The sequence below is a fragment of the Camelus bactrianus genome, chromosome 16, assembly GCF_048773025.1.
Source record: "Camelus bactrianus isolate YW-2024 breed Bactrian camel chromosome 16, ASM4877302v1, whole genome shotgun sequence".
Taxonomy (NCBI): domain Eukaryota; kingdom Metazoa; phylum Chordata; class Mammalia; order Artiodactyla; family Camelidae; genus Camelus; species Camelus bactrianus.
The window spans coordinates 40,444,425-40,469,142 of NC_133554.1; the positions used below are offsets into that span (position 1 = coordinate 40,444,425).

The 24,718-nt window shown below is 44.4% G+C and overlaps 2 protein-coding genes across 4 annotated transcripts in view; one reads left to right on the plus strand and one right to left on the minus strand.

Annotated features, from left to right (window-relative positions):
- The window catches only part of NXN (nucleoredoxin), a 127,216-nt gene that overhangs the window by 65,290 nt on the left and 37,208 nt on the right, over window positions 1–24,718 (plus strand). The gene's annotated exons all lie outside the window — the stretch shown is intronic.
- Window positions 1,878–2,422, minus strand: LOC105071532 (large ribosomal subunit protein uL23). The gene has a single exon (XM_045519007.2). The coding sequence runs from the start codon at window positions 2,400–2,402 to the stop codon at window positions 1,932–1,934; it is 471 nt and encodes a 156-aa protein (XP_045374963.2). The 5' UTR covers window positions 2,403–2,422; the 3' UTR covers window positions 1,878–1,931.

Here is a 24,718-nt window from a genome sequence, read left to right on the forward strand (position 1 = left end):
TACACACATTGCTTTTACTCACCCTCTTAAATTCAAACTCTGAGGTCTGAGTCCAATTAAAATGCCAAAAATTATAATTATTGGGTTGTGCATGGTGGGGTTAGCTTAGGTTACTCTCAAATTAAATGCAGTTGGATCCATCCAGAGTTAAAAGCCCAAGTCTTGGGTTCAGATCCCCTGTATTTAACCAACATTGTTGGGTTTTTTTTTTTCCTCACTGCCTGGGTTTCCTTTTCTGTCCTTGTCTCGACTTAGAGTGTCTTCATGAGTTGCTCTCTGCCATGTGCTACCGTAAGCTCTTGTGATGCCAATGTCATGGTGTGGGCAGCAGGACAGATTGTTGAAGACCTAATTAATTTGAAACTGCTCAAGCAGTAGCATTTTTCTACTAGAAAGGGCTTACGTGGATGCTGAGGTTTGCGGGCGAGGGTGGCGAGCTATAAGATGACTGCCTTTCAAGACGAGATTTATAAGGGAAAAATACAAGCTTTGTGAAAGTCAGCAGTTCCTGCAAATGGAGGGCTTGTACTCAAGAACGGGTGGCGTGGCCTGCACTGCCCCGCAGACCTCTCATGGCTCCGCAAGTCTTGTCAAGTGGGAGCAAGGACTTCATTCCCCTGAGAGGCCTGGGAGGAGGACCCAAAAACCATACTCACTCCCTTATAAAATGTAAATTTGGATGAAGAGAAATAGTCCTTTTCATAAATTACCTCCTCCACTCTCATCTTCCTGAAGCCATAAAACCCCAAATGTAACCAGAAAAATGATCTTTTGGAAAAAAAAATTTCCTTTGTGGATGTATCTTTGGGCTGGAGAGGGAAAAGCTTTGCAGAACAAAAAGGTTCCAATGGAGGCATGTAGGACAAGTTTTATTAAAACGTTAATTATCTCCCACCTGCTGGTACCTTGTGAAGTTCAGAGGAAAAGGGCTAATTGAGAACAGCATTTGATGTGCATGAGAGTTGCTGGTTTCTTTCCTCTTCTTAAAAGGGATTTGTTCTTAATCAAGTTTATTTCATAATAAGTAGGTCCAGACACTGAGTTCACACTGGCATTTTGGATACTGTTTAATTAAGATCCTTCACACGTGAGGTGTTGGCTTTGGTTGTTTCAAATTTAATGTCTTGGCAAGTTTGGACCTTGGTTTTGGGGCGTTTTTCTTTAGACTAAGGGTAAGAGCTTGTGATCTGGACGCGTTCCTGAATGCACTTTGTTTGGGGGAGAGGGTACATTTTGTGTGGCAAGTCCAGGAGGAGCAAAGACAAAGTTTTTTGGTGCTTTGTCCCTCATCCTGAAGTATGAGCATCCCTGGCCTTAAACTTGAAAGCCTAGGCCCCACCCTTAAACTTGAAAGCCTAGGCCCCACCCTCACCTTGCATCCCGCCACCCCCAAGGATTAACCTGTCTGCATTTCCCATTTATCTCCACTTTCCCACAGTCTTGCTTTTTGACTTGAATTGCAGAGTCACTCTAGGTATCAGAGCTCAGAGCTTTTCAAGTTGTTGTTACAACACTATCTTCACCACCTATTAGGCATTTAACATGTGCAGGGATGGGGCTTAATGCACTGCTTTCTTACTGGATCCTCCAAGAAGCCAAGGATCATACAGCTGATGGGTGGAGGAGGTGAGATTTGAACCTGTTTCTTGACCGAAATCAAGCCTTTAACCAGGAGGCTGTGGTCTTTTGTCTTTGTGCTCTAAGACTTAGAAAAACTGCCAGCTTTCTGGTTCTTGGCTTTTTGAGTCTGGAATTTTGAGTGGATTAGTCAAAGTTTGTGTAAGTTCCAATGAGTCTAGAAAGTCCTCTGACATCCCAGCTGTATTTTTTTCATTGTGATTGATAATAGCAGTTGTCTGAAGACCTTGAAACACCCTATTTTTTTTTATAGTAAAATTTTTTATATTTAGAATTAGCCAGCTGGACTGAGTTTAGATGATTCCAATTTTGTTGGCAACATCCAAAGCATCATAATCAGGAGCCAGTCGTACATATGCCTTCTTCTCTCCATCAGGCCTAATCAGGGTATTGACTTTAGCCACGTCAATGTCATAGAGCTTCTTCACAGCCTGTTTGATCTGGTGCTTGTTGGCTTTGACATCCACAATGAACACAAGTGTGTTGTTGTCTTCTATCTTCTTTATAGCTGACTCGGTGGTCAAGGGGAACTTGATGATGGCATAGTGGTCAAGCTTGTTTCTCCTAGGGGCGCTCTTCCGAGGATATTTGGGCTGCCTTCTGAGCCGCAGTGTTTTGAGCCGTCGGAACGTGGGTGACGTCCAGATCTTCTTTTTTTTGTGGCTGTGGACGCCTTTCAGCACTGCTTTCTTGGCCTTCAAAGCCTTTGCTTTGGCTTCGGCTTTGGGAGGGGCGGGGGCTTCCTTCTTCGCTTTCGGCGCCATCTTCGTGAAAAGCTGAAACACCCTATTTTTAAAAAAATCTTGCTGAACTTTCCCCAGCTCTTTTCTGCGATGTGGATTCTCTCTCTCTCTGCATTAAAAATCTTCTTAAGCCCAGTCTTCTGTCCATTTCTGCACCTGTGATGATACCAGCACCACATTCCTTTGATGTGGTCTGAACCCCAGTTGAAGGGAAAGGAAGCTTTACCAGGCACATGCTCATCCCAGGTACTCTGTGAACGTAGATTACCTCCCCTAGTTGTCTCAGCAACCTGGGTGGTAGCTGTAGACGTCTCTGTCCTAGGTCCAAGGCAGTGAGCCTTGGAGAGGTTCCATGCTTGCTCGGGTGCTTGCTCGGGACCTCATGGCATAATAGAACAAGGATTCAAACCAGGCCTCTGTGACATCAGCCTCAGTCTTTTCTACTTGACTGGACTTCTTTCCATTGAATAGGAATTGGGTTTAATGGCATTTTGCTTTCCCTTAGGGAAAAGGAGGTATAGAAGGCTTAGAGAAACATACGGAAAACCTTTTTTCTCCTCACCCCCACCTGAAGCCAAAGAGGCCATCTCATTAATAGGGGTTCACATACATCAAGTGGATGGAAACACTGGGTGATGTAGCTGCCATGAGCCTGCCATTCTGTTTAATTGGCCAGCACACACTTTCTTTGTATCTGTTTATCTATGGCTCGTTGTAACAAATAAAGCAGATTTTTTTTTCATAGGCCTCTTCACTGGGAAGAAGCTGTGGGATTTTAGTGGCAGGAGTAAAGGACTGAAAAGGCCTGGGATCTGGAAAATCTCCGGGTGTGTGGTATAGGAGACCGTATCCTTGTTGACTTGGTGACAAGAGCATATGAGTGATAGCTTCTTGCATCACATCCACAAATCACACACTGCCCTGTGGCTGCAGAACTTTATACACAACTCTCCCCCTCCCCTGGCTGTCCTTCACCACTGTGGTCTCCTTCCCTGGGAGGGTCCTGGCCAGTCCGCTAACCAGTACTTATTGAGCTCCTACTGGATAAAAGTTTGTTTGTTGTTCCCAGACTGTCAGGCAGAAATGTCAGGATAAATAATAGAATGAGATCAAGGCATTCTTCCTTTTGATTAGGTCAGGATTCAAAGCACCCAGAGGAGTAAGAGCTGTAATTTCTATACCTTCTTTATGTCAGATCTTTCAGGATTACTGGAAAGGATTTTGATCTACTTTCTAGAACTAACTGAAACTTTCAGGATCCAGCTATTTCCCTTCAGAGCCTTAAAAGTCATTGTGTCATTGGGACTTTATTTTCTGTCCCTTCACCCCTTTCTCCTGCTGATTCCAACCCCCACCCCGCCAGCCACCCCACTGGAATCCCTGGCTGCTCCCTCACCACGGTGACTGCTGGTAACCTAGCAACATTGATCTCATGGAGCAGAGCCGCCTGTGGACTGCTGGCCCTCCCAAGGAAAAATCATGTGAAGGTGTCAGGTATCCAGCAGAATAGATCTCCTTGGACTAAATACTCCTTTGGCTTGGTAAGGGCAAAACTCTTCAGTCCAGTGTGGATGTGAGGGGACCTGCTGCTTGCTTTATTTATTGATTTCTTAAAGCCAAAGCAATGTTAGCTGAGCCAAGAATAATGCCGGAAAGATTCTGTACAAGAGCATAGCCTTGCCTGGTTTCCTGACAGGAGTCTAGTCTGCCTTATACTCGGGACCCGGGAGCTTTGGTGGAGAAATCCTGCACCATGGTCAGGACGTGATGCATCTGAACGCAGAGCCTTTAACTTCTGCTGGACCCCACCTCACGCCAGCCTCTTCCTGCCTTTTATGTGGTTCCCAGCCAGGGTTTTGAGCTGTATTTGGAGCCTTTGTTTGGGATTTTGTAGCAAGTATCATAACCCCCAGGTGGGCACAGAGCCTGTCTTCAGAATGGAGCATGTGCAAAAAGAAAAGAAAAAGGCTATCTAATTGTGGGGGCTGAGCAGGAGAAATGGAAGACGAAGCAGGAGATGCCCTATGGAATCCTTAACCCTTTTTAATGTCTCTCTCCTGCTCAGACCTGCATATCTCAGAAACACAGTCACCATCCAAGCCTTGCCTGATCTTTATGGGACTTGTCATCCCGACAAGACCCTTTCCTTGGAAGCCTCTCCCTTGGCCCAGCTCATCCCACCCGGGAGACCTGGCTCAGGACTGCTTTGTCTTGCTGTCCCTCTTGCCCCAACTGAGATGGCCCTTGCCAGACTCCTCTTTCATACACACCTCAGTCATCCTTCCTTGTCCTCAGCTAGCTATCTGGGGGGAAAACCCACAAGTTAGTAATACTAATAAACAATGGGTTTTAATACTTCCTTTTCATCGTGTCTAGAAATGACAAGTGCAGGACGGTGGGCAGCCCCGGCCAGCAGCGCATGGCTGTTACTGAGCCGAGGTCAGCCAGCTCTCCACTGGGATCTTCAGTTCCCCGGGGGACGTTTCTGGGGTGGATTAATCTGACGTGAGTGTATGGAAGCCATGGTTTTGATCTCTGGTTCCCTAGGATCTAGATTGGTGTTGGGGATACAGCTGCTTAAGAGCTGTCTGAATGTGTTCTAGAAACATGTTTTACCAGGACCTCCAGAGAAGAAGAGACACAAAGGCGATGAGACATCATCTCAGGCTAGTTTCTTGATTCACAAGGGGCTGTCCATCCCTTTTCTGGTATCTGAACGTTTGTATTCCCCATCCAGGACACGGCATTTCCCCATTAGTTAGGGGACTAGAAACCAAATTAGGAATTAGGGTTTTTGTTTTTTTGTTTTTTTAAAGAAAGGCAGGGGGATGTTGAGGTGGAATGGTATGTCTCCCAACCTGTCCCCAGCTCTTGTGTCCACTGAGTTTCTGTCCCCCAGACAGGGCCGGGCATACTTCCAGAACTTGCTTTTGTGAACCCTGATTTTCTCCACTCTTTGCTGACCACACTCCACATCACCACCCACAGTGCCCCGATTTCCGTACCCCGACCTCTGTGGGACAGTTACCCCAGAACTATTTACTAAGTGAGCTTTCCTCTGTGCTCGTCTGTGCAGGAATGTCTGATTCTCGCAGGGTTGTGCCTGCTTTCTGGAGAGGATTCCGGAGGGTCTCCTTTAGGTAATCTCTCTGGAGAGTGTTGAGAGGAGGTTTTATGTCTTGGCCCAGGATGTTTACGGCCAGCTTTTTTCTTCCTTGAGCCGGAGGTCAGGAAGGTGGTGTAGGAGGAGTTTAGAGTGTGGATGTGATGGAAATCTGAGGCCCATGCTGGTTGAACTCCAAGAACAAAGACTACTTTTACAACAGCCAGGGAGCAGCTTCTGCCTGCGGAGCTCAAGGGAAAAGAGAAGAGAGAAGGAGAGGCTGTGAACGGGGTGTTTCTGAGTCCGAGAAACTAAGATTCAGTAAAAGAGACTCACTCCTTTATCTAAATCAACCCCCACCACCACTGTCTTTACCATCCGGTCCTAAATGGCCCAGCTCCAGCTCCTGCACGTGTTGGTATGAAGGATGAAGGAATGGGGAGGAAAAATAGGAAAAGTCTCTTTTTTTTTCCCCATTTAAAAATGAGTGTGTTACATTCTGTGAATTGACATCCAGGACACAATGGAGGAGAAAGAGGCTGGATCAGTTTCTTAGAGATCTTCCTCTCACCATATCTATCCTTCCTCAGGAGAGACAGGACCTCCCACCCGCCAGCTTCCTCTGGGTGCTCCAGGGCCTGGCCCTTGGGTCTTGTGGTTACTTGTGGCCACAAGCAGAGTCCAGCTCATATTCCTTGCATTCTCCTGGGTTCTGCAGGCTCTGCCCTCCACATAATCACAATTCCATAAGCCCTGTCCTCAGCTTCCTCACACTTCTTGGGAGGTTGCGAGCTAATCGCCCCTCCCATCCTCAACCTAGCTTTAAACAGACAGCTTCCCACAAGTGTCTTGTTGGTCCTCCAGCCTTGCAGCCTCTCCTCCCAGAACTTCCTCCAGCACATCACCTGTCCCTTAAAGCAATACTCACGTGAAACATTCTCTGCTCAGCTCTGGAATCTTTACCTACTAGGTTTAACTTTAAAGATTTTTGCTGTGTTCATCCAGAGCCATTAGAGACTGTAAACATTCTTTGATCATATCTCTAGTTCTGTAGAAGTTCTGTACGTTAAGCCCAGTTCTTTAACAAAACTCGCAGCTGTAGAATAGGTTTGAAGTGGGTAGAAGTGCGATGCATGGAGTAAATATGGAGTCAAGATACCTGCTGTCCAGTCGTTTGGCAGCTGCCTGGCAGTACAGACCCCATCCTGCCTCCCTCCTGTGGCTCCTTTTTGAGTGGCCTCAGCAAGGTCACAGAGTCACAGTGAGTCTTGATTTCCCTTTCTATAAAAAGTGAATATACATCCATCTAACTGACTCAGAAAATGTTGCCCCAAAGCAGGAAATGAATGGTTTTCCATTTTGTCTTCTTGGGAAGCAGCGTGGCAAGTAGGGAACAAGGTAGGATTTTGGTATGAGAACTGCTTTCTGTTCTAGCTTTTTCCATGCAAGGGTTCTGATTCCTTATAAAAAGTTACTTAACCTCTCTGAACCTCAATTTTCTCATCTATAAACATGGGGAGGGTGATGGTGCCCGCTTTTCTGGGCTGTTGTAGGGGTTAAATGTGATTATATCTGTGAGAGGCCAGGACAACACAGGGTATACAGTAAGCACCTCATAAGAGATGGTTGTAAGGGGCTTGGTTGTTGGAGCACTGGACACATTGGAGGATTGGGGGTGGTGAGTGACTTATCCCTAGAGAATCATTTGGGTACAGTTGGGTTAGGCCATAGCAAGCCAGGTGGACGCCTCGGCATCTTGCCTGCCCTGGACATTCAGTCGCTTGTTGAAGTAAAATAAAATACAAAGCATTTCCTGCCTTCACTTGTGTGACATTCATTCATTCAGCAAATAGTTAAGGCAGTACCTATGTTTTCCCAGTGCTTGGAAAGGTACTAGGGGAAAAGTTGAACAAAATGACCCCCATTTACAATTGAGTCCACTTAGACAAAAGAGAACCAGCCATCACTGTGTGGAGTGATAATTTCTATTAAATGAGCTAACGTACTTAACGTGCTCACACCTGTTACCTGTCCCAGTCCCATAAGCCATTTTGTAAGCTATAAGCCCTGTACCAGTGTGAGAGGATGTCTGAGGCAGAGGCCTGAGGAGAGGTACTTAGCAGAAAGATTTGTGAGAATAGGTGATGCTTGATGTAAGTCTTAAGGAAGAATAGGGACTGACCAGGTGGACAGGTGTGGAGATAGCGGTGGGAGGGGAGCATCAGGGGGAAAGCGGGAGGGAGGGAGGTGCTCCAGGCAGATGCAACAGCTAAAGCAAAGAGATGTTTGATGCACGAAGGGTAGTGACTGCCTTTGCTTGTCTTGCTGAGGAGTTTGGTCTTTATCCTCAGGGTGATTTGAGAAGGATGTTAAGCAGAGGGGTTTGTTTTTGGATAAGGACAGATTGGGGCACCAGCCGGGAAATAAATGGTCAGAAGGCACCTGTAGTAACCTGGATGCAAACTTCAGGTGAGGCAGTCGCAACGGAGAGAAGAGGGGCTGGTTCAGGAGCAGATGTAACTGAGTAGAAGAGAGGAAGAGGGAAGAGTGTGGAAGGACCCCTAGTTTCCTGGCTTGGGAAACTTGGAGGGTCATTGGTGCTAGTCACAGAGACAGACAATAATAGCCAAGAAAGATAGGGAAGGGGAGGTGTTCACTGGTGGGAAAGTGAACCCGCCCAGCTGGCAGGCGCCACGTGTTCACTCTGGAATTCTCAATTGCCTTCCCCTGGATGGAGGAACAATTTATTTTTCTTTTTGGCGTAAGATTTTTTTTTTTGGACAGTGTAACTTATTACAATAAAATGCCCAGATCTTAAGCATTCAGTTCAGCATGTTTGGACAACTGTTATGTAAATATCATTCGAAAAAAGATGTAGAACATTTCTGGCTCCCTAGAAGTTTCCCTTATGCTCATTTCCTGTCAGCTGTTCCCTCCCCCTCCCACCACCATCACTTTTGGTCTTCTGTCACTAGAGTTTTTCCTTGTTCTAGAACTTTATATGAATGGAACCATACTGATGCAGGTAATGTCCATAAGGACCATCCACGTCACAGGGGTCAAGAGTTTGTTCTTTGTTACTGCTGAGAAGTATTCCATTGAACGTGTCTCAATTTCTTCATTCTTCTGTGAATGGAAGTGTGAATTGTTTCCAGTTGAGGGTGGAGGAAGGCTGCTATAAACGTTCTTGTATAATTCTCTATGGGTGTGTTTTTCCATTTCTCCTGGGTAAATATCTGTGAGTAGAATGGTAGGGCTACAGGGTAAGTGTGTATTTCCCTTTATAACATTTCGTCAAAGTGGTCGTACCATCTTACACTCCGGCCAGCAGTGCGCGAGAGTTCTGGTGGTTCCAGCTCCTCACTGGTGTTTGGTGTTGCCAGTCTTTACGTCTGCTGTTCTCCTGTGTGTGAAGTGAGTTTAATTTGCATTTCCCTGATGACTAATAACGTTGAACACCTTTCCATATGCTGATCTGATCGGCCTCTGGGAGCTGTGGCCCAGGCCCTGGGCTCTACGGAGAAGAGCCTTGTTTCAGAGAAGCTTATCCTGTTTTCAGACCAAATGCCCTGTTTAGTTTCCGGTTGCACATAGCTGCTGTTCGTAGTCAGCTTATTCTTTTGGCTGAAAGGATGTTCTGCTCCTAAATATATGGAAGTAATTTGACCGACGGACCCCAGCTCTGCCCCTTTGGGGGAGGGGGAGCACTTTTTCCTCTTTCCCCTATTTCTTCCCCCCCATTAGGAGAGGTCTTGGAAGATTCTGTGGCTTTTCTGTGGCCTCTCTCTTTTGAGTCTCATTATTTGGTTTTAATCAGAAAAATAAACACTGATTTTGAATTTTCTCCTTGACCTATCTGAGCTAGGTTCAAATGATCTTTTCTAACTCTACCACATGTAAATTACAGGAAATGATCTCCTGTTGGGGAAATGGGTCATTTCCAAGGTTTTTCTGTCCAGGAAAAGTGTAACTTATTAGTTTATTAAGAAAGGCTCAAACAGGCAACAAAGAAGCACTTATTAAGGTATTTTCTCCTTTTATGTGCCCCTAATCACGATCTTATCATAAATCAGCCCTAGTAGTTAATCTAAAGTTATTTCATTAAGTTCTTTCATTTTACACATGAGGAAATAAAGAAACATCTCTCCCACTACCCCCACCCCCCACCATAAAAAAGAAAACGATTTGCTCAAGGCTGTCTTCAGAGACCAGGATTAGAAATTATGCCCTGAATGAGAAGACCACATCCCCACCCCGCAAATAATAATTTTAAAAAATTACTGTGATCTCACTTTTAAAAAAATTTTCTTCTTGAATGAAACCTCATCCTTGAATTTGGTGCGTCAGAAGATTTGCTTGGAATAAAAGTGGAATTTCCATTCTTAACCAAACAAAATACAGCTCAGAGATTCTACTTGAAAGACGAATTGGTCTTAATGTCATTTCATTCGTCATTTTCTTCTTGGACCAAAACAGTGCTTCACCACAGTGGGCATTGTGGTTGAATTCCATACCTGTGAGAGAAGCTGCTAGAGACCTCTGGCTTGAAAGGCACACACTTAGCCAAGTTCTGTCTTCTGAATCATCCTTCTTGCTGCACTACCCACCCCCCTTCCCTGGCCAAAAAACAGACAGTTGCACAAGCTCTTCCCATCAGCTCTTCTCTGTGTAAGATGGAGCCTCCCAAGATGGGGAGAGGCGAAGTCCCACAACCTACCGTTTTCATTCAAGTTCAGGTCTCTGGCTCATCAGTCAGCCGGTGGTGTCCCCACCTGGTTGCTGGAGAGGACTCTGGTTGCCTGGTCCAAAATCAAACTCTTTCCCCCACCTCCACTAATTTTTCCTCCACTTTGTTTTCTCCTTCTCTCTCTACCCATCCATACTTTCATTCATTTATTCGTTCATTCATTCAACAAATAGTTGAGCTTTGAACTGGTTCTACCTGCTTTTTAAGGCTCTGGTTAACTCTGATAACAGTGTTACACTAACTCATTTACCTACACTGCAAACCTTGGCATTTCCCCGCTCATCCCCACCCCCAGCCCCCTTTCTCTGGATCTAATCAGATCCCAGCGCCACTGTTTCAGTAATCCCTTAGCTAGTCCCCTGGCCTCGAGGGTCACCTCCTCTACACAACTCCCACAATGACCTTTCTCCAGCATCAGTTGTTCATGTCACTGCCCTACATACAGACCTTCACTGTTGGATTAAGTCCAGAACTCCGTGGCATGGCCTCCAAGGCCTCCCACCACCGAGCCCCACCCAGCTTCCTGACCTCTCACCTTGGCATTAACGCCCTGCCACGCTGACCTGCACCAGAGATCCTCACACCACCACCTCCTGTCTCACCTTTGAGCCTCTGTGTGTGCCAGCTCCTCCACCAGGGATGCCCTTCCCTTCTCTGTCTGGTGAGGTTGTGCTCAAAGTAAGCTGTATATAGTGTCCCTTCAGCTGCCGTCGACTCTAAGAAACCTTCCTTCCACGGTATTTATCACTTGGCCCTGCGGATGTCTGTTATGGCACCCATCACCCATATTATAGTTAGTTCTTTTCTGTCCCCCCCTCCAGACTATGTCCCCAGAGTGCAGCCCAGGTTTCCTAGGCCTGGCCTCATTTCCAATCGTTTGTTTCAATGATGACGTGAATTAGAGTCACACTTGTCAGCCTGTCCGGCTTCAGGCTCACAGTCTCCCACTGCTCCCCACCCTCCCCCACCCTCCTTACTAGCCCCCAATGAGTTGTATTCCACAGTCCTAAAAACTTGCAGTTCCCCCTCAAAATATGCCGGGCTTTACTCTGCCTTTCACTCTGTCTTGGATGTCTTACCCCATCCTGGCCATGACCTGCCTAATAAAATCCAGTCCATTCTTCAAAACAGCAGCTCAGATGTCTCCTTTTCTCCTTTACTTGCTCTAACTTGTAACAAGATCAAATAATAAACATCGCTGATACTTACATGGCACTAACTCTAAGCCCCAGACACTGTTCTAAGCATATGGTACTTGACACAAAGTGAAGTGCTCAAGCGATGATAACCAGCATTATTTTGACTTTTAATAATAAGTTGCATTATGTTAATTGCACTGTTAATGTGTTTCTTCAGAATCATTCTTTTCTCTTGCCACTATCATCTTTTGTCCCCGCTAATTTATTTATTTATTCATCTAGAGCAGATTCTGGTTCTCTTACGCAGGACACTCTCTGCAGTGATGACTGGTTGCCTTTGTGATGAAAGAATTGTGCTTGAGAGTGGAGAACTCGTGCAGAAGGATGTGATTCTGCCTTAGGAGTGTTGGGAAAGTTAAAAGGAACTGAGAACTGTTTATTCTCACCGGACCCCCATTGGTCTCTGCACACCCTGCTCCTCTGCCTCGCTGTCCCATGTAATAAATGAACAACTCCTGTTTTTCCCCAGGGAGGGCTTTAAGTGCAGGTTTAAACATTTTCTTAATCAACTGTGGGAGGATTTGTTTTTTCATTGGTGGAGGGAGGCAATTTCCTACCAGCTCATTTGGATATTATCATCATTAACGGGAACAAAGCCTCTATTCCTTCACTTCCCCCAGACCTCCTAGCACAAGGGTTAAGGAAGTCTCAGATAAGCAGAAGTTAGAAGATTCCAATGAGAGTCTATCCCCCAGTGTCTAATCTTGAAAATGATAGACTCTCTCTGCGGCCTGCAAAAGTCATTGATTTGAGCTTTGTGTTCTCTGGGTTCTTCAGAGAAACAGCGCCAGTAGGGTCTGTCTATCTACATTTAATATATTTAAAGTATTTATTATATATGTAAAAAAACATATAAATATATATATATATATATATATTTCTAAATGAAGACAGTTATTATAAGGAATTGGCTCATACAGTTATAGAAGCTAAGAAGTCCCAAGATCTGCAGTTGGCAACCTAGAGACCCAGGAGAGGCAGTGGTGTGATTTCTAGTCTGAGTTCAAGTCCAAGAGCAGGACAAGACCTACATTCCAGGTGGAAGACGGGCAGAGAGAGTGAATTCTCCCTTACACAGCCTCTTGTTCTGTTCAGGCCTTGTGGGTAGGGTGAGACCCCCCCACACTGGGGAGGCCATTTGCTTACTCAGTCCACTGATTCCCATGTTAATCTCATCCAGAGAAACACCCTCACAGACACACCCAGGATGACGTTTAATCAATTATCTGGGCACCCTGTGACCCATTCAAGTTGCCACATAAAATTAACCATCATAGGTGCAGTGCTCATCCATGCTGGCTCCCCACTCTGTCAGTCTGTCTGTCTGTCTGTCTTTTAATGATGTAGTTCAGTGTCCTAGCCTTGAGCATTTGGCCGCTTAGCTGAAAGATCAGGACTTGATATGGAACTCTTCATTTCATCCCAGGCCCTTCTACTTCCAGCTGGCTTTATTTCAGGCCTTCTTTGTTCTGCATTAGAACCATAGCCCTCAACTTTATTTTTTGGCTGCAGCACACATGGTGTATAAAATTCCACGCATAACATACTTCTACGGGCATGTCCAGATTTTGACAATCCCTCCCCCATGGCCCCCATCCCCATGTTTCCCAAGAAATAAAGCAAATAGCAACGCAGATGCCTTGTGACATGTTGTTCATAAAAGCATTTTACAAGCTTGAGAGTAACTCTTAAGTGGTCATCAGTAATGTAGCATAGCTAGATGGGGCATGGCTCAAACATGTAATTCCCAGTTAGCTAGTGTACTTGAACTTTTTCCACTCAAGGAAGCTTATCAAAAACAAATGCATCTGCTGTGACTTACATCTGAAAAAGGAATGATTTAGAAACTTGCCTTTAAGTGGTAGTAGTGGTAGGTTTTGTTGTTTATCTTGTCATTGAGACTAGTCTTATAACTGTTGTTGTAGGAGGCCTGAGAGGTACTCTTTTGGTTAATGCCAGTTGCAAACCTGGCTCTAGAATTCGAGCTGTGAATGAAGATCGCTGTTCTAAAAATCAAACATATGTCAAAGCTCCGAAAGTGTGGGTGATCCCAAACTCTGCTCAGAAGGAAAGACTGTGGGGCTGGGATTCCTTCTTCACCTTGGCCCCTTCCTGTTCCACCATGTTCCTTTAAGGCCTCCTGTTTCTTACCAGATTATAAAAATGAGACCATGAATCTTTCAAATCACACAATAAATTCACGGTCCCTTCCCTGTTGTTAGTACATGGCAGAACCAGCGCTTTGCTGGGTTAACTTTCCCTTCCTTTCTCTAATCTGTTAACTGCATCCCTATGTTGGAAAATAGGAATTAGAAAGTGATTCAAGAGCAAATGGAAACCAAAAGAATTCCAGCAGAGGCTTAGAGCAGGGCTTCTCAGCCTTGGCACTATTGACATTTTGAGCCAGATAATTTTTTGTTGTGGCAGGCTGTCCTTTGCACTGTAGAATATTTAACAGTGTCCCTGCCTTCTGTGCGCTGCATGCCAGTAACACTCTCTCTCCCCAGTTGTGACAACCAAAAATGTCCCTGGGGAAGTGAAATCACCCTCGGTTGAGAATGACTGGCTTAAAGCAAGCACTGCCCGGCTGCATCCCCCTTCCTAGACACCCGGCCTTCCAAGAGGCATCCTGCCTGTGGGACAGGAGATGGGGCACCAGGTTCACAATGCTTCCCTGAGATCACTGTTCCCAGAGGCTCCCAGCGTGGAGGAAGAATCGCAGAACTTAGCACTTAATTGTCTGTGGAGTACGAAAGAGTGGAGGAAATAAAGAGCAACACCAGGATTTTACCTATTTCACACTTTCTCCTTTCCTCTTCACTCATTTCTCCAGGTAATTTACAGAACTGAGTGTTTGAAATGAGGACTTGTCTTTTCCTAGTGGGTACAGCTGGGGAACGAAGTGTTTCTTTTGAAACCTGTGTACACCGATTATTCTTCCAGCCTCTTTCTAAAGTATTAGGTTTAAATGCTGCAGAAATATTACTCTAAACTATGTGGAAGTGAACAGGAACAGGCACTTTGGCCAAAATGCCCTGGGAAGATGGTCTCATTTGCAGCTCTGGGCCATTTTGGGTACTTCAGAAACCTTCCTCTACTTTGTCATCTGTGTGGGTCCGAAGCCCTGGTTGGATCAGAACGGAGATGTGTCAGGCAGCACCCTGGAACCTAAAGTTGCCTGCCCAGCGCTTCCTGATCAGAGAGCCCAAGTGGGTGCCTGGGGAGTCAGACGCTGAGATGCTCCCGGGTCAGCGTCAGGAGCTGCAGGAGCCAGTGTCTGTTCTGGATGCCTCCTCAAGGCACTCTGGCCTTTGATGTAGCCCAGTGTGTGTTACAACTGCCTGCCCTTCAAAGAGGAGCAGACTGGGGACTGGAAACTAACAAATAACAGAGCAGAAAAAGAGACGTAAGGAACGGGACTGCTCAGTGCATAGGGTTCACCCAACTTTCAGGGTTCATCCATGAGAAGGGCCAGACTTGATTAAATCCCCCAGCTGGGGGTGGTGGCCCATCTGGCTGCCTCCTCGCTTCTGGAATGACCGGAGCAGCCTTGCAAAGACCTTTCAGCCCCACAAAGAGCTGATGGCGTGGCTTCTGCGTGCTCTGCACCTTTCACTTGTGATGGTTTCTGAGATGCAAGGAAAGTATCTTTACTCTTTGTCCTTCCTGGATATTTCTCTCTCTGCTCATCTCCTCCTTCTACAGACACATACCAGATGGTGAACCCGGCACTCGGGCTACTGCGGATTCTGCTCCTGGGGGAGTCTCGGTGTGGGTCGGGGCGCGATGCGGCGGCGTCGAGTACACGGGTGAGAGTGAAGGTGTACTCAGTCCTCCTCGCTCTGCTGGCTGCATGAGAGTTTGGGAGAGGTGACTTCAGGGAGGCTTCCCCAAGACTCACTGAGTCTGAAGAAGAATAGGAGTTGTTCATACGGTACAAGGAAGGGCGATTCAGATAGAGGGAATAGCATATGCAAAGGACAAAGGGCAGCGTGAGTTCAAGGGACCCCAAGGTACAGTCTCAAATGTTGACAAATAGGGTCCAGGTGGGCAGTTGGAAAGAGCAACGGGAGCAAAAGTCTTACATGGTAAGGGGTGGGGACTTCATCTTGAAGGTGTCAGAAGAGTTTCAAACAGAAAATGGTTTTATACAGGCGTTTTAGTAAAATGACACAGCCTCCAGGTGTGTGGAGGAGGGCAGGAGATGGAGGTGAGTGGTCTCGGGAATGGAGACCAGGACTTGGGGCTAGCTGAAAAGAGGGCCAGCTAGGAGATGACACACAGCAAGCCCCACAGCCTTGCCCACAATGAAACTCTGTGTCCCCTCTGCCCCGCAGAATAGGTCAGTTTCCTAGAACTTGGAGGGTCTTTCATGACAAGGCAGACTCCTCATCCAGGACGTTCACTTCACATTTTGACATGTTCAGTGTATCCTTTATAAGTTAATTGACTGCTAATACGTTTGTTTAAACTTGAATCCTTCCCCCAATTAAGCTGTTTTTCTCTTAATTACACATTTGGGATTATCCAGAGGACCAAACTGCTATTCTCCCAGGGTTTGAGAAAAAGCCATTAGGGTCTTTTAGCGCCAGTTTTACTGAATTTTTCTTTCAACAAAGGAGAGTGTACTTTTGTAGCCGTGCGGGCCCTACTCTGAACACTGTTTAAGGGACTGGAAAGAATTCCCTGGAGAAGCCAGGGAACTTGCTGACCAAGCTGGCATCCGTTTTGTTTCCTGTAAAATATTTCCACTCAAATGTTCTGACTCCAGCCTGAGGCTGGCACCAGCTGAGCATTTGCAGCAAAGAAGTATTTGAATGCTGGCCTTGCCCTGACCCATGTTCAAATCATTTGTTTCACCAAGAGTATATATTTTGAGATAGCAAACTAGATTAAATCACAGCCAGCAGTTTAATTGCTGATTCAGTTAAAAAGTCTTTATTTGATGGGGCCTGGCCTGAGATGAAGTGACCTCTGAGGCTGCCAGGAGTTTTAAAAGAAGGGGCCTTCCCCTTTTTTCTTTAATTTTAAAAGCAGAACTACATGCATATGGTTAAACGTTCTAAGCTGTACTGAAGGATATAACAGAAGTGTAATTCAATAACCACACATCCACCTAAAATATGAATATATATGTATAATATATCCTTCTCTGTGCATTTCTAAACATTCATATATGTATGGATAATATCTGTCTTATTTACAGAAAACCTAAGTAAGAAACTTAATTCTGTATCTTGACGAACTTTCCCTTTCAGCACATGCTGACTTGCTTCAATTTTTGAAATAAGATTTCATTCCCTTGAATGAATATAGAATAATTTACTTGCCCAGTTTCCTATAAAGGACAGTCCTCCCTTCCCCTAGTCTTTCGATATTTCAGATAACACCATGATGAACATTCCTGCACATACATTTTGTACACTCATGCATGCGCATGTGTAGGGTGAACTTCTAGAACTGGAATTGCTAAACCAAAGGACATGTACATTGTCAACTTTGGTGGACATTGCCAAGGTCCTTCAGAGAGGGGACAGAGCTGGGGTTGCATTATTGAAAATGTCTAACTCCAGCTGCTGACAGCCAGCCTAAAATGCTGGTAGATTCCTTTTCCCAGAAAACATTGCTGCTCCCTAGTACAGAGGCCGTAAGCAAATGCATTACAGCCTGTAAGGCAGCGCTAGCCCTGGCGAGGAGCATGGATAACATTTGACAAAGACAGTTGACCTCTGGGGACCTCGGTTTTCTCTTCTGTTCATTGTGGACAAGATGACCTGTTTGGTCCCATTCATGATCTTACATAAACCCAGGTCCAGTTCTAGTTCTGAGACTCAGAAGCCCAGCCTCTAGGAGAGGCTTCAGCAGGAGGCGAAATGCCAGAATCAGCCCTTCAGTTTCTAGATCCTTTCCTGTCATCGTCACTGAACAAAGGAAGAAGGCTCTGGGGCATCTGGCCCTTCCCTGGGCAGGACACAGCCTGCACAACTCCTGGGTCATCTACATACATTGTCAGGTTTCATAGCAGTTTACTTAACTGTGCTCCCTTAATGCCAAGTACATTCCTTCCAGAGGCCCTTTATTAGAAGGTCCTCAGAGTAAGTTACAGTCAGCTTGGAAGTGATCTTTGGGTGGAAATCTGGTAAAAAGAAAAAAAAACAAAACAAAACTTCTGAGACGTTGGACTGGAGAATTGTCTGAAGCAGGAAGAAATGCAAAATGAGTTCTTCCAAAGTCACGTTCATCTTGATGGAACTGATGTGTATCAGGGAAAAGCAGCCTGAACAAAGAAGGCAGCAGTTCACATGGTGGCAGTGCCCAGTTTGGTCCTCTGTGTGATTTTCTCCTGTAACCCCCGACCCGATACCTTTGGGGTTGATGTCTTAGTCCCATGTTGTATGCAGCGTGGTAACATGGATCTGTCCATCTTAGTCCTCTCCAGCACTCTGGCACCTTCAAGAACCAACAATTCGAAGAACCATGGTTTAGATTCTCTGATGAGGAAGTAGATTGAGACTTTATTCTCTCCACTTCTAATGTTTTATTTTGGGAAATTTCAGACCTACAGAAAAGTTAAAGAATCCCACAGTGAATACCCATCGTCTATACCTCACCTAAATGTGCCGGTTGTACACATTTGCTGCTTACGTTCCTGAAGTGATGATGCTGCTGCCAGGCTGTGACTGCATTATGCTTTTTCGTGCTCTTATGATCCCAAACCTGGTAAATAAGCTCCATTTCAGTATGGCTCTTGGGTCCTTTTAACATGTGCCCAACGTTCTTCGACTATTTCCTTGCTTTTCTGACACAATAAGGTGCTCAAGCTCAGCTTGTTCTTTCCTTGGCCCAGTCTTGGAATCAGCTATTTCTCTAAGAAACACTGTTTCCTTTTAGTGAAGAAATGGTGTTTAGAAACCAAAATCTGGGCATAAAATGTGCTTATTGCTAGAGGTGTCATTGCTTCCAGATACTTTCCGTAGAAAAAATTTAAAAATTTAATTATTTAAAAAATCTTGAACTCATAATAATATGTTCCATTTAGAACCAGCATCACAGGGTACTTCTTTACGGTGCCTATTGCATATTTGTGTCCCTCCTGTCTGACAGTGAGATCCTTGTTTACAGATTGACAACACTGATACCGTGGCCAACAGTAAACCTGCTAAGTAAAGTTCAGCATTCTTTTTCTTTTTCTTTTCAAGTTTAGCACCGTTTATTAAGTGATCTCAGCTGCTGATGTAGCTCTTTTCAATTCTTTTTATCCTTTGGCTACGTCCAAAGGAAAGTGGACAGTCAGAAAACTGCATCCAAAAGTCTTCTTGAATGATTTCATTTTTGTGTGTGTGCAGATAGTGTAATCATTATCATACACAGTTAGGCTCATGTGTTTCTGTTCACATTCAACTTTTAAGATTCGCTTTTTCCCTCCTCCACTTTATTTTATCGTTCTAACATGTAAAATATTTACATGTGCAAAAGCCAAAACTGGATAAAACTATATACTAAGAGAACTCTCACTTCCACTGCCAGAGTAAGCATTTCCATTATTTTCTGATTTATCCTTTCTGTCTTCCTTACTGTGAAAATAACCAACACCTATCTGTATTAGTAGGACCTGTTTTTTTATGCACACAGGAATGGTTGGAAGTGCTGGTTCTCAGGGTCAGCCATCACCAGAGAGAATGTGTTAGAAACAGGGAAATTTGGCATTCCTGATCTTACCTCGCTCTGTTAATTTGCTTAGTTTTCTCTGCTGCTCAGTCATCTGTGCGAAAGGCAAAAGCTCTCTGTGGGAGGATAATTAACGGGTGACTGGGAGGACCTGAGGTGCAGGCCTTTCAAGTAGGATGAAGATGTCTGAGTTTGGTTTTGATAGTCCGTTTAATCGCTTTTGACAGGGGTGGAACGGACTCTGGTATCCCCAGAGCAGATCTGGGATCCGTGAAACAGACTTGGACTAAGCAGATAAGTTGCCTCTCTGGCGCGCCTTTCAGTTCAGCTGTTGTTTTGCACTTGAGTAATTTGGGTTTCCCTTTCCTTTTCATGGAATATTATCTAGTTTTAATCCCCTCCTGGATAAGCGTTGCTGGGAACAAGCTTTTTCTTTAGAATAAACATTTTGGGGAAGTTAACTTTTCACATTTGTTGGTGTTGTTCTTTACTTGACATTAAGGAGCTTTTTTATAAGCTATTAAAACTAGGAGAAAACCCAAACCAAAAATTCCCCTAAACTCCAAATGACCCCTGTAGGAATCTCTTCCAGTATTTCTGGCCTTAACTCCTCGGTCAGTTTGGGGAGTGATTCTTTGTCCCACTTCCAAAGGACAACTTTGAACTATTGGTAAATGTGGATAAACCCTTCTTATAGATTCCATTAAAACGGTTTTGGGGTCAGACTGAGAAGGGTTAATCTTAGAACTCTAGCTGGACAGGAAACTGGATCTGAAAGTATTTCCTGGAATGACTTGGTCCTTTTCTTAAATGGTGAATGTTCTTGGTAAAGAAACTCCCAGACATAGGCGGTGGGATGGCCTTTGAACCAGCTCCTTCCAAAATTAAATCATTTTGTCAGTTCTTCCTTGGCAGATGAAACCCATTTTGATCATGTCAGGGTGCTCAGCGTAGAGTAAATAGGCTCTGAAAATTGACTACTGCCTACTCTTAGCTAGATACGGGCGAGAAAGGGAAGTGTGAGGTTTTCACTGCTACTTTCCAAATCTCAGTCATTCCAGCACCATCTTTGTGGTTTTGTCATGCCAGGATACCAGTTGTATTACCATTCACCTAATATTTTTCTTTAAAGATACACACTTAAAAATTTTAGATTTATATCATTATCAAAAGGAGAAAGAAGCAGGTGTTGGAAAAATGGTAATCATTTATTGGCATCAAACTAAGACTTTTCCCCTAAAGTAATTGGAAGTACTAAAAGAAAACTGAAAAAAAGAATAACATTTTGATTCAGTATTATTTAGTGGGATTACTTGTGCCACCTAAGAAAAGATCTCTATTTGGTATAGATATGGAATTCCACTTAGAGAAACACTGCCCAGTGCCATATTTTGACTGCTTTGGTTATATTTGGGAAGGTGGTATCAACCATTGATATAGATAGCTTCTGTGTTCAACTTTTTAAAATGTCCTTTAAAACTAGGGCATGTGTCTTAAAAAAAAAACTTATTTAAGATCAAAGCACCCACATTTCCCCTAGAAACAGAATACTCATGTGCATATTTAAATCTATGTTCCAAAAAAGATTTAAGTTGATTTATAAGGAAGCATAAAATGTGGCAGAATAAAATAAAGGTGAAGCAAAATAAGATAAAGATGAAAGTAAGATAAATAAGAAATATAATAGGAAAAATAAGCAAGGGGAGGACAAAATAGAATTAGAAGTAAGAATAAAAATTCCTATCGTAGTGACCTGTACACCTGCTACATGGGAACACAAAATTTTGCATGAGCTTCTTAATAGCCAGTGAAAAAAGGGAAATTGTGTCTGTTCCACAATTCTCAATATTTGTAGGATTTAAAAAAAAACCCGCCTGCTCCAATAGAAGCATTATTTACAATAGCCAAGATATGGAAGCAACCTAAATGTCCGCTGACAGATGACTGGATAAAGAAGTTGTGGTATATATATACAATGGAATACTACTCAGCCATAAAAAAGAATAAAATAATGCCATTTGCAGCAACAAGGATGGACCTAGAGATTATCACGCTAAGTGAAGTAAGTCAGGGAAAGACAAAATGCCATATAATGTCACATATATGTTGAATCTAAAAAACTGACACAAATGAACTTATTTACAAAACAGAAACAGACTCACAGACAGAAAACAAACTTATGGTTACCAAAGTGGAAAGGTCGCAGGGAGGGATCACTTAGAAGGGTGGGATTAGCAGATACAAAGTACTATATACAGAATAGATAAAACAACAAGGTCCTGCTGTATAGCACAGGGAACTATAGTCAGTAGATTATAATAACCTATAATGAAAAAGAATATATATATTATATATATATATTATATGTATATATATATAATATATATATGAATCACTATGCTGTACACCAGAAACTAACACATTGTAAATCAACTATACTTCAATAAAAATTCAAAAAACAAAAAAACCAACTGCTTAAGGAAAACACGAGCATTTCTTTCAGGAACCCTCATAGAAATTTTGTGGTCTGTTGAGTGATGCCTTCAACAATATCTTATTATCAATGTATAGTTTTCGTAAGATAGCTGTTGATAGACAGACTCTGGTGGCCAGAGAAATAAAGAAGATGGACTCTTCTACCAAAGAGAATTTAGTAAAACTGCTGCTGAGAGTGATCAGTATGAAGTTCAGCTCCCTGCCACTCGGCCTTGAAGTAGGCACTTACTTTAGGTTATCCGCAAGTATATTCCTCAAGCATTCCTTCCTGAGAGTGGTTTCCCTCACTCAGGAGAATGGTGGTGAGTTGAATACTATACTTCCTGGACATGCCTGGACCATAGCGGGAGGGTGGCACCCTCTTGAGAAAGCCAAGGAACTCAGTGAGAACCAGCTGGAAGGGCATCTGACTCTGGGCTCACTGAGGAAGACAACAGGTGGGGTGTGGGGATCCAAACTCCTCTCAGAAACTCCTTTGAATCCGCCCTTGTCCCCAGGAAGATGGGGGAGTGATGGAGTTCCCACGCTCCACTCAATATGGTGTTTTGAGACTGAACACAGTTTCAAGTGTGTAAACCCATTCAGTCACCTTGGCCAAGAAGGAAAACTCTCAACAGACCCGTCCACAGACTACCTAGCTGTGATCCTTGTTCCCAGCGAACTCTCTGCAGCGGTAACTCAAGGAAGCAGCTTGTCACATGGGCCTGTTACTTAATTTACAGATCAACTGAAAGCTGGGAAGTGTCTTCCAAAAATAACTACTTTAGCTTTAGAATAGTTCTGGCAACAGTTAATTAGCAAAGTCAGTTGTCTGCTGGAGAGGATAAACTTGCATCATAGATGGTAAAAGAAGGCCTGTGTGTTTTTCCTTCAAGAGCCAGTGTGTACCCAGCTCATCCTAGAGCAGCCTCACGTACGAGGTCATTAGAAACAAGTTACAAAGAGGAGAAGCCAGAGTGGACATTTGTTATAATCTGTTGAAACTGCTCCCCCCAGGAAACATTTCTAATAATGACCCTTGTATTACCATTACAAGGACTAAATGAGCCTCTGTAGCACAGAGTTGGGTTCATGCCCTTGGCCTAGGACCTTTTTCTTATCTGAAGAAGCAAAGGTTCCCTCAGAGCCACAGATAATCTGATGTTTCTGGTAGATTTTTCCACAGAGTGGTAAAATGTTTAGCAGGGGTGTGAGGTGGCCTGCCCCTCGTCTGAAACATCGGCCCAGGAATCTCTGACTTAGTAAGCGAGTAACAGGTCGGTCCTCTCTGTTGGCTCTTTTGCCAGGGATAGGTCAGCCTCACTTCACTGTGGGTGAGATGGCTGAGCCTTCTAGACTCATTAGCTTGGGTTTACCTTGGACCAGGTGAACTTGGCCATCCAGATGCAGGGCAAGCTCAGGCCTGGGAGTCAGAGTTTCTAGTGGAAGACAAGGGCTTAGCAAGACCAGAGGAGCCATGCGTTAAGACCTGGTGGGGTCCCGGCCTTGCCTGGAGCACATCCAGTCAGAATCCCAGAGGTGAAGACCTCAAGGAGAAAGCTTTCCTGAGGGGTTTAATGTTTGCTTTATGTTTACAAATTCTGTGACTTTAGGATGTCTGCCTCCTCTCATTTAGGATTTCAGGCCTTTTCTTTCTTCAGCCATCAAGGAAAAGAATTTTGGCCGATGCAAGGCTAGGTTGGGCCCCCTTATCTCCATCTCCCCTCGGGGACTGCCTTTGAGCTGCCTGTCTCGTATGACAGGGATCATTTTCTGCTGGTTTTGATTGAGTTCTCTGGCACGGTGGAGAAGGATTTGTTGCAGCATATACGCTTCCCCTGCCAAGGTACACAGAGTCTTTAGACTTAGAGGCTTGTTTTATGATTTTTCCCCCCTAAACTTAATTTATTCTACATATCCCATGGCAGAGCTAAACATTTGTGGGTCTTTGGCTGCCAGAACTGGTGGTGGATCCCGTGGGGCCGAGTCTATGCTTGTTGCAGAATGGAAGGGTCGCTTCCTCCTGGGGCATGTTTTCAGAGCGGGTTGTGCTAATTCAAACAACACTTTTCAACAAACTTATTCATGAATAGAACTTATGGGATAAGTTGATTCTAGGATAGCAATCCATTTGTTATTAGCCTTAGGGAAGGTATTTTGGATTGGGTAGGAATTGATGTCTTCCCTTTGCCTGTGACCTAGGGTGTGACTCTCCTGGATTTTCTTAGGACTCAGTGGGACCCAGGAGACTCAAGGGCTGCGAAGAGCAGGGGGCCCTGAGAAGCCTTTCAGCCTCTCCTATTACTGCATGTTGGTATATGAAAAAATTTACATTTAGATCTCTACTCAGGTGAGCAGATGGGGTCATTTAAAGTCCCTTGGGAGGGTATAGCTCAGTAGTAGAGAGCATGCTTGGCATGCACCAGGTCCTGGGTTCAATCCCCAGTACCTCTATTAAAAAAAAAAAAAAATCCCTTAAACAGAAAAAGATCTCAGCAACAGGATTCCCCCTTCCCAGGACCTGCTATGACAAAGATTTTCAAGTAGCTGACAAACGTTAGTGAGAAGAGCGAGGTATGGTGGGAAATGAGAATTAGAAACAGTGATTCCAGATTCGTTCATTTAACCAATAGATGTTTTTATTGTGTGTCAGCTCTGTGCGAGGCCCTGTGCTGGATGCTGGGGATTCAGTGGTCAGCCCTGCCCCTCACAGAGCCCTGCAGGCCAGTGTGGAAGACAGAAATGATTTGACAAACCACACACATAATGGAAATCGTGATTAGGGCTGTGAAGGAAGAGAACCAGGCTTGGACATAGAAGGTGGAACCCAGTTGAGACTTGTGGAGGCAGGGGGCAGATGGCTCCCCCGAAGAACTGATATTTGATCTGAGTTCTGCAGGATGAGTAAAAAATAACCTGGGATGTTGGAGGGCAGTACGGGCAGAGGGATACGGTGTGAAAGAGTGTGACTCAAACTTCAGTGGGCATCAGCGTTACCTGGGAGCTTTCTTAAAATGTACATGTTTGCATCTCACCCCCAGAGAGATTCAGTGAATCAAAGGTGGAGCTGCCAAATTTCTATCCACCCCGAGAGGATTGGTTTTTTTTGTTGTTTTTTTTTTAATTTTTTTGAAGTATAGTCAGT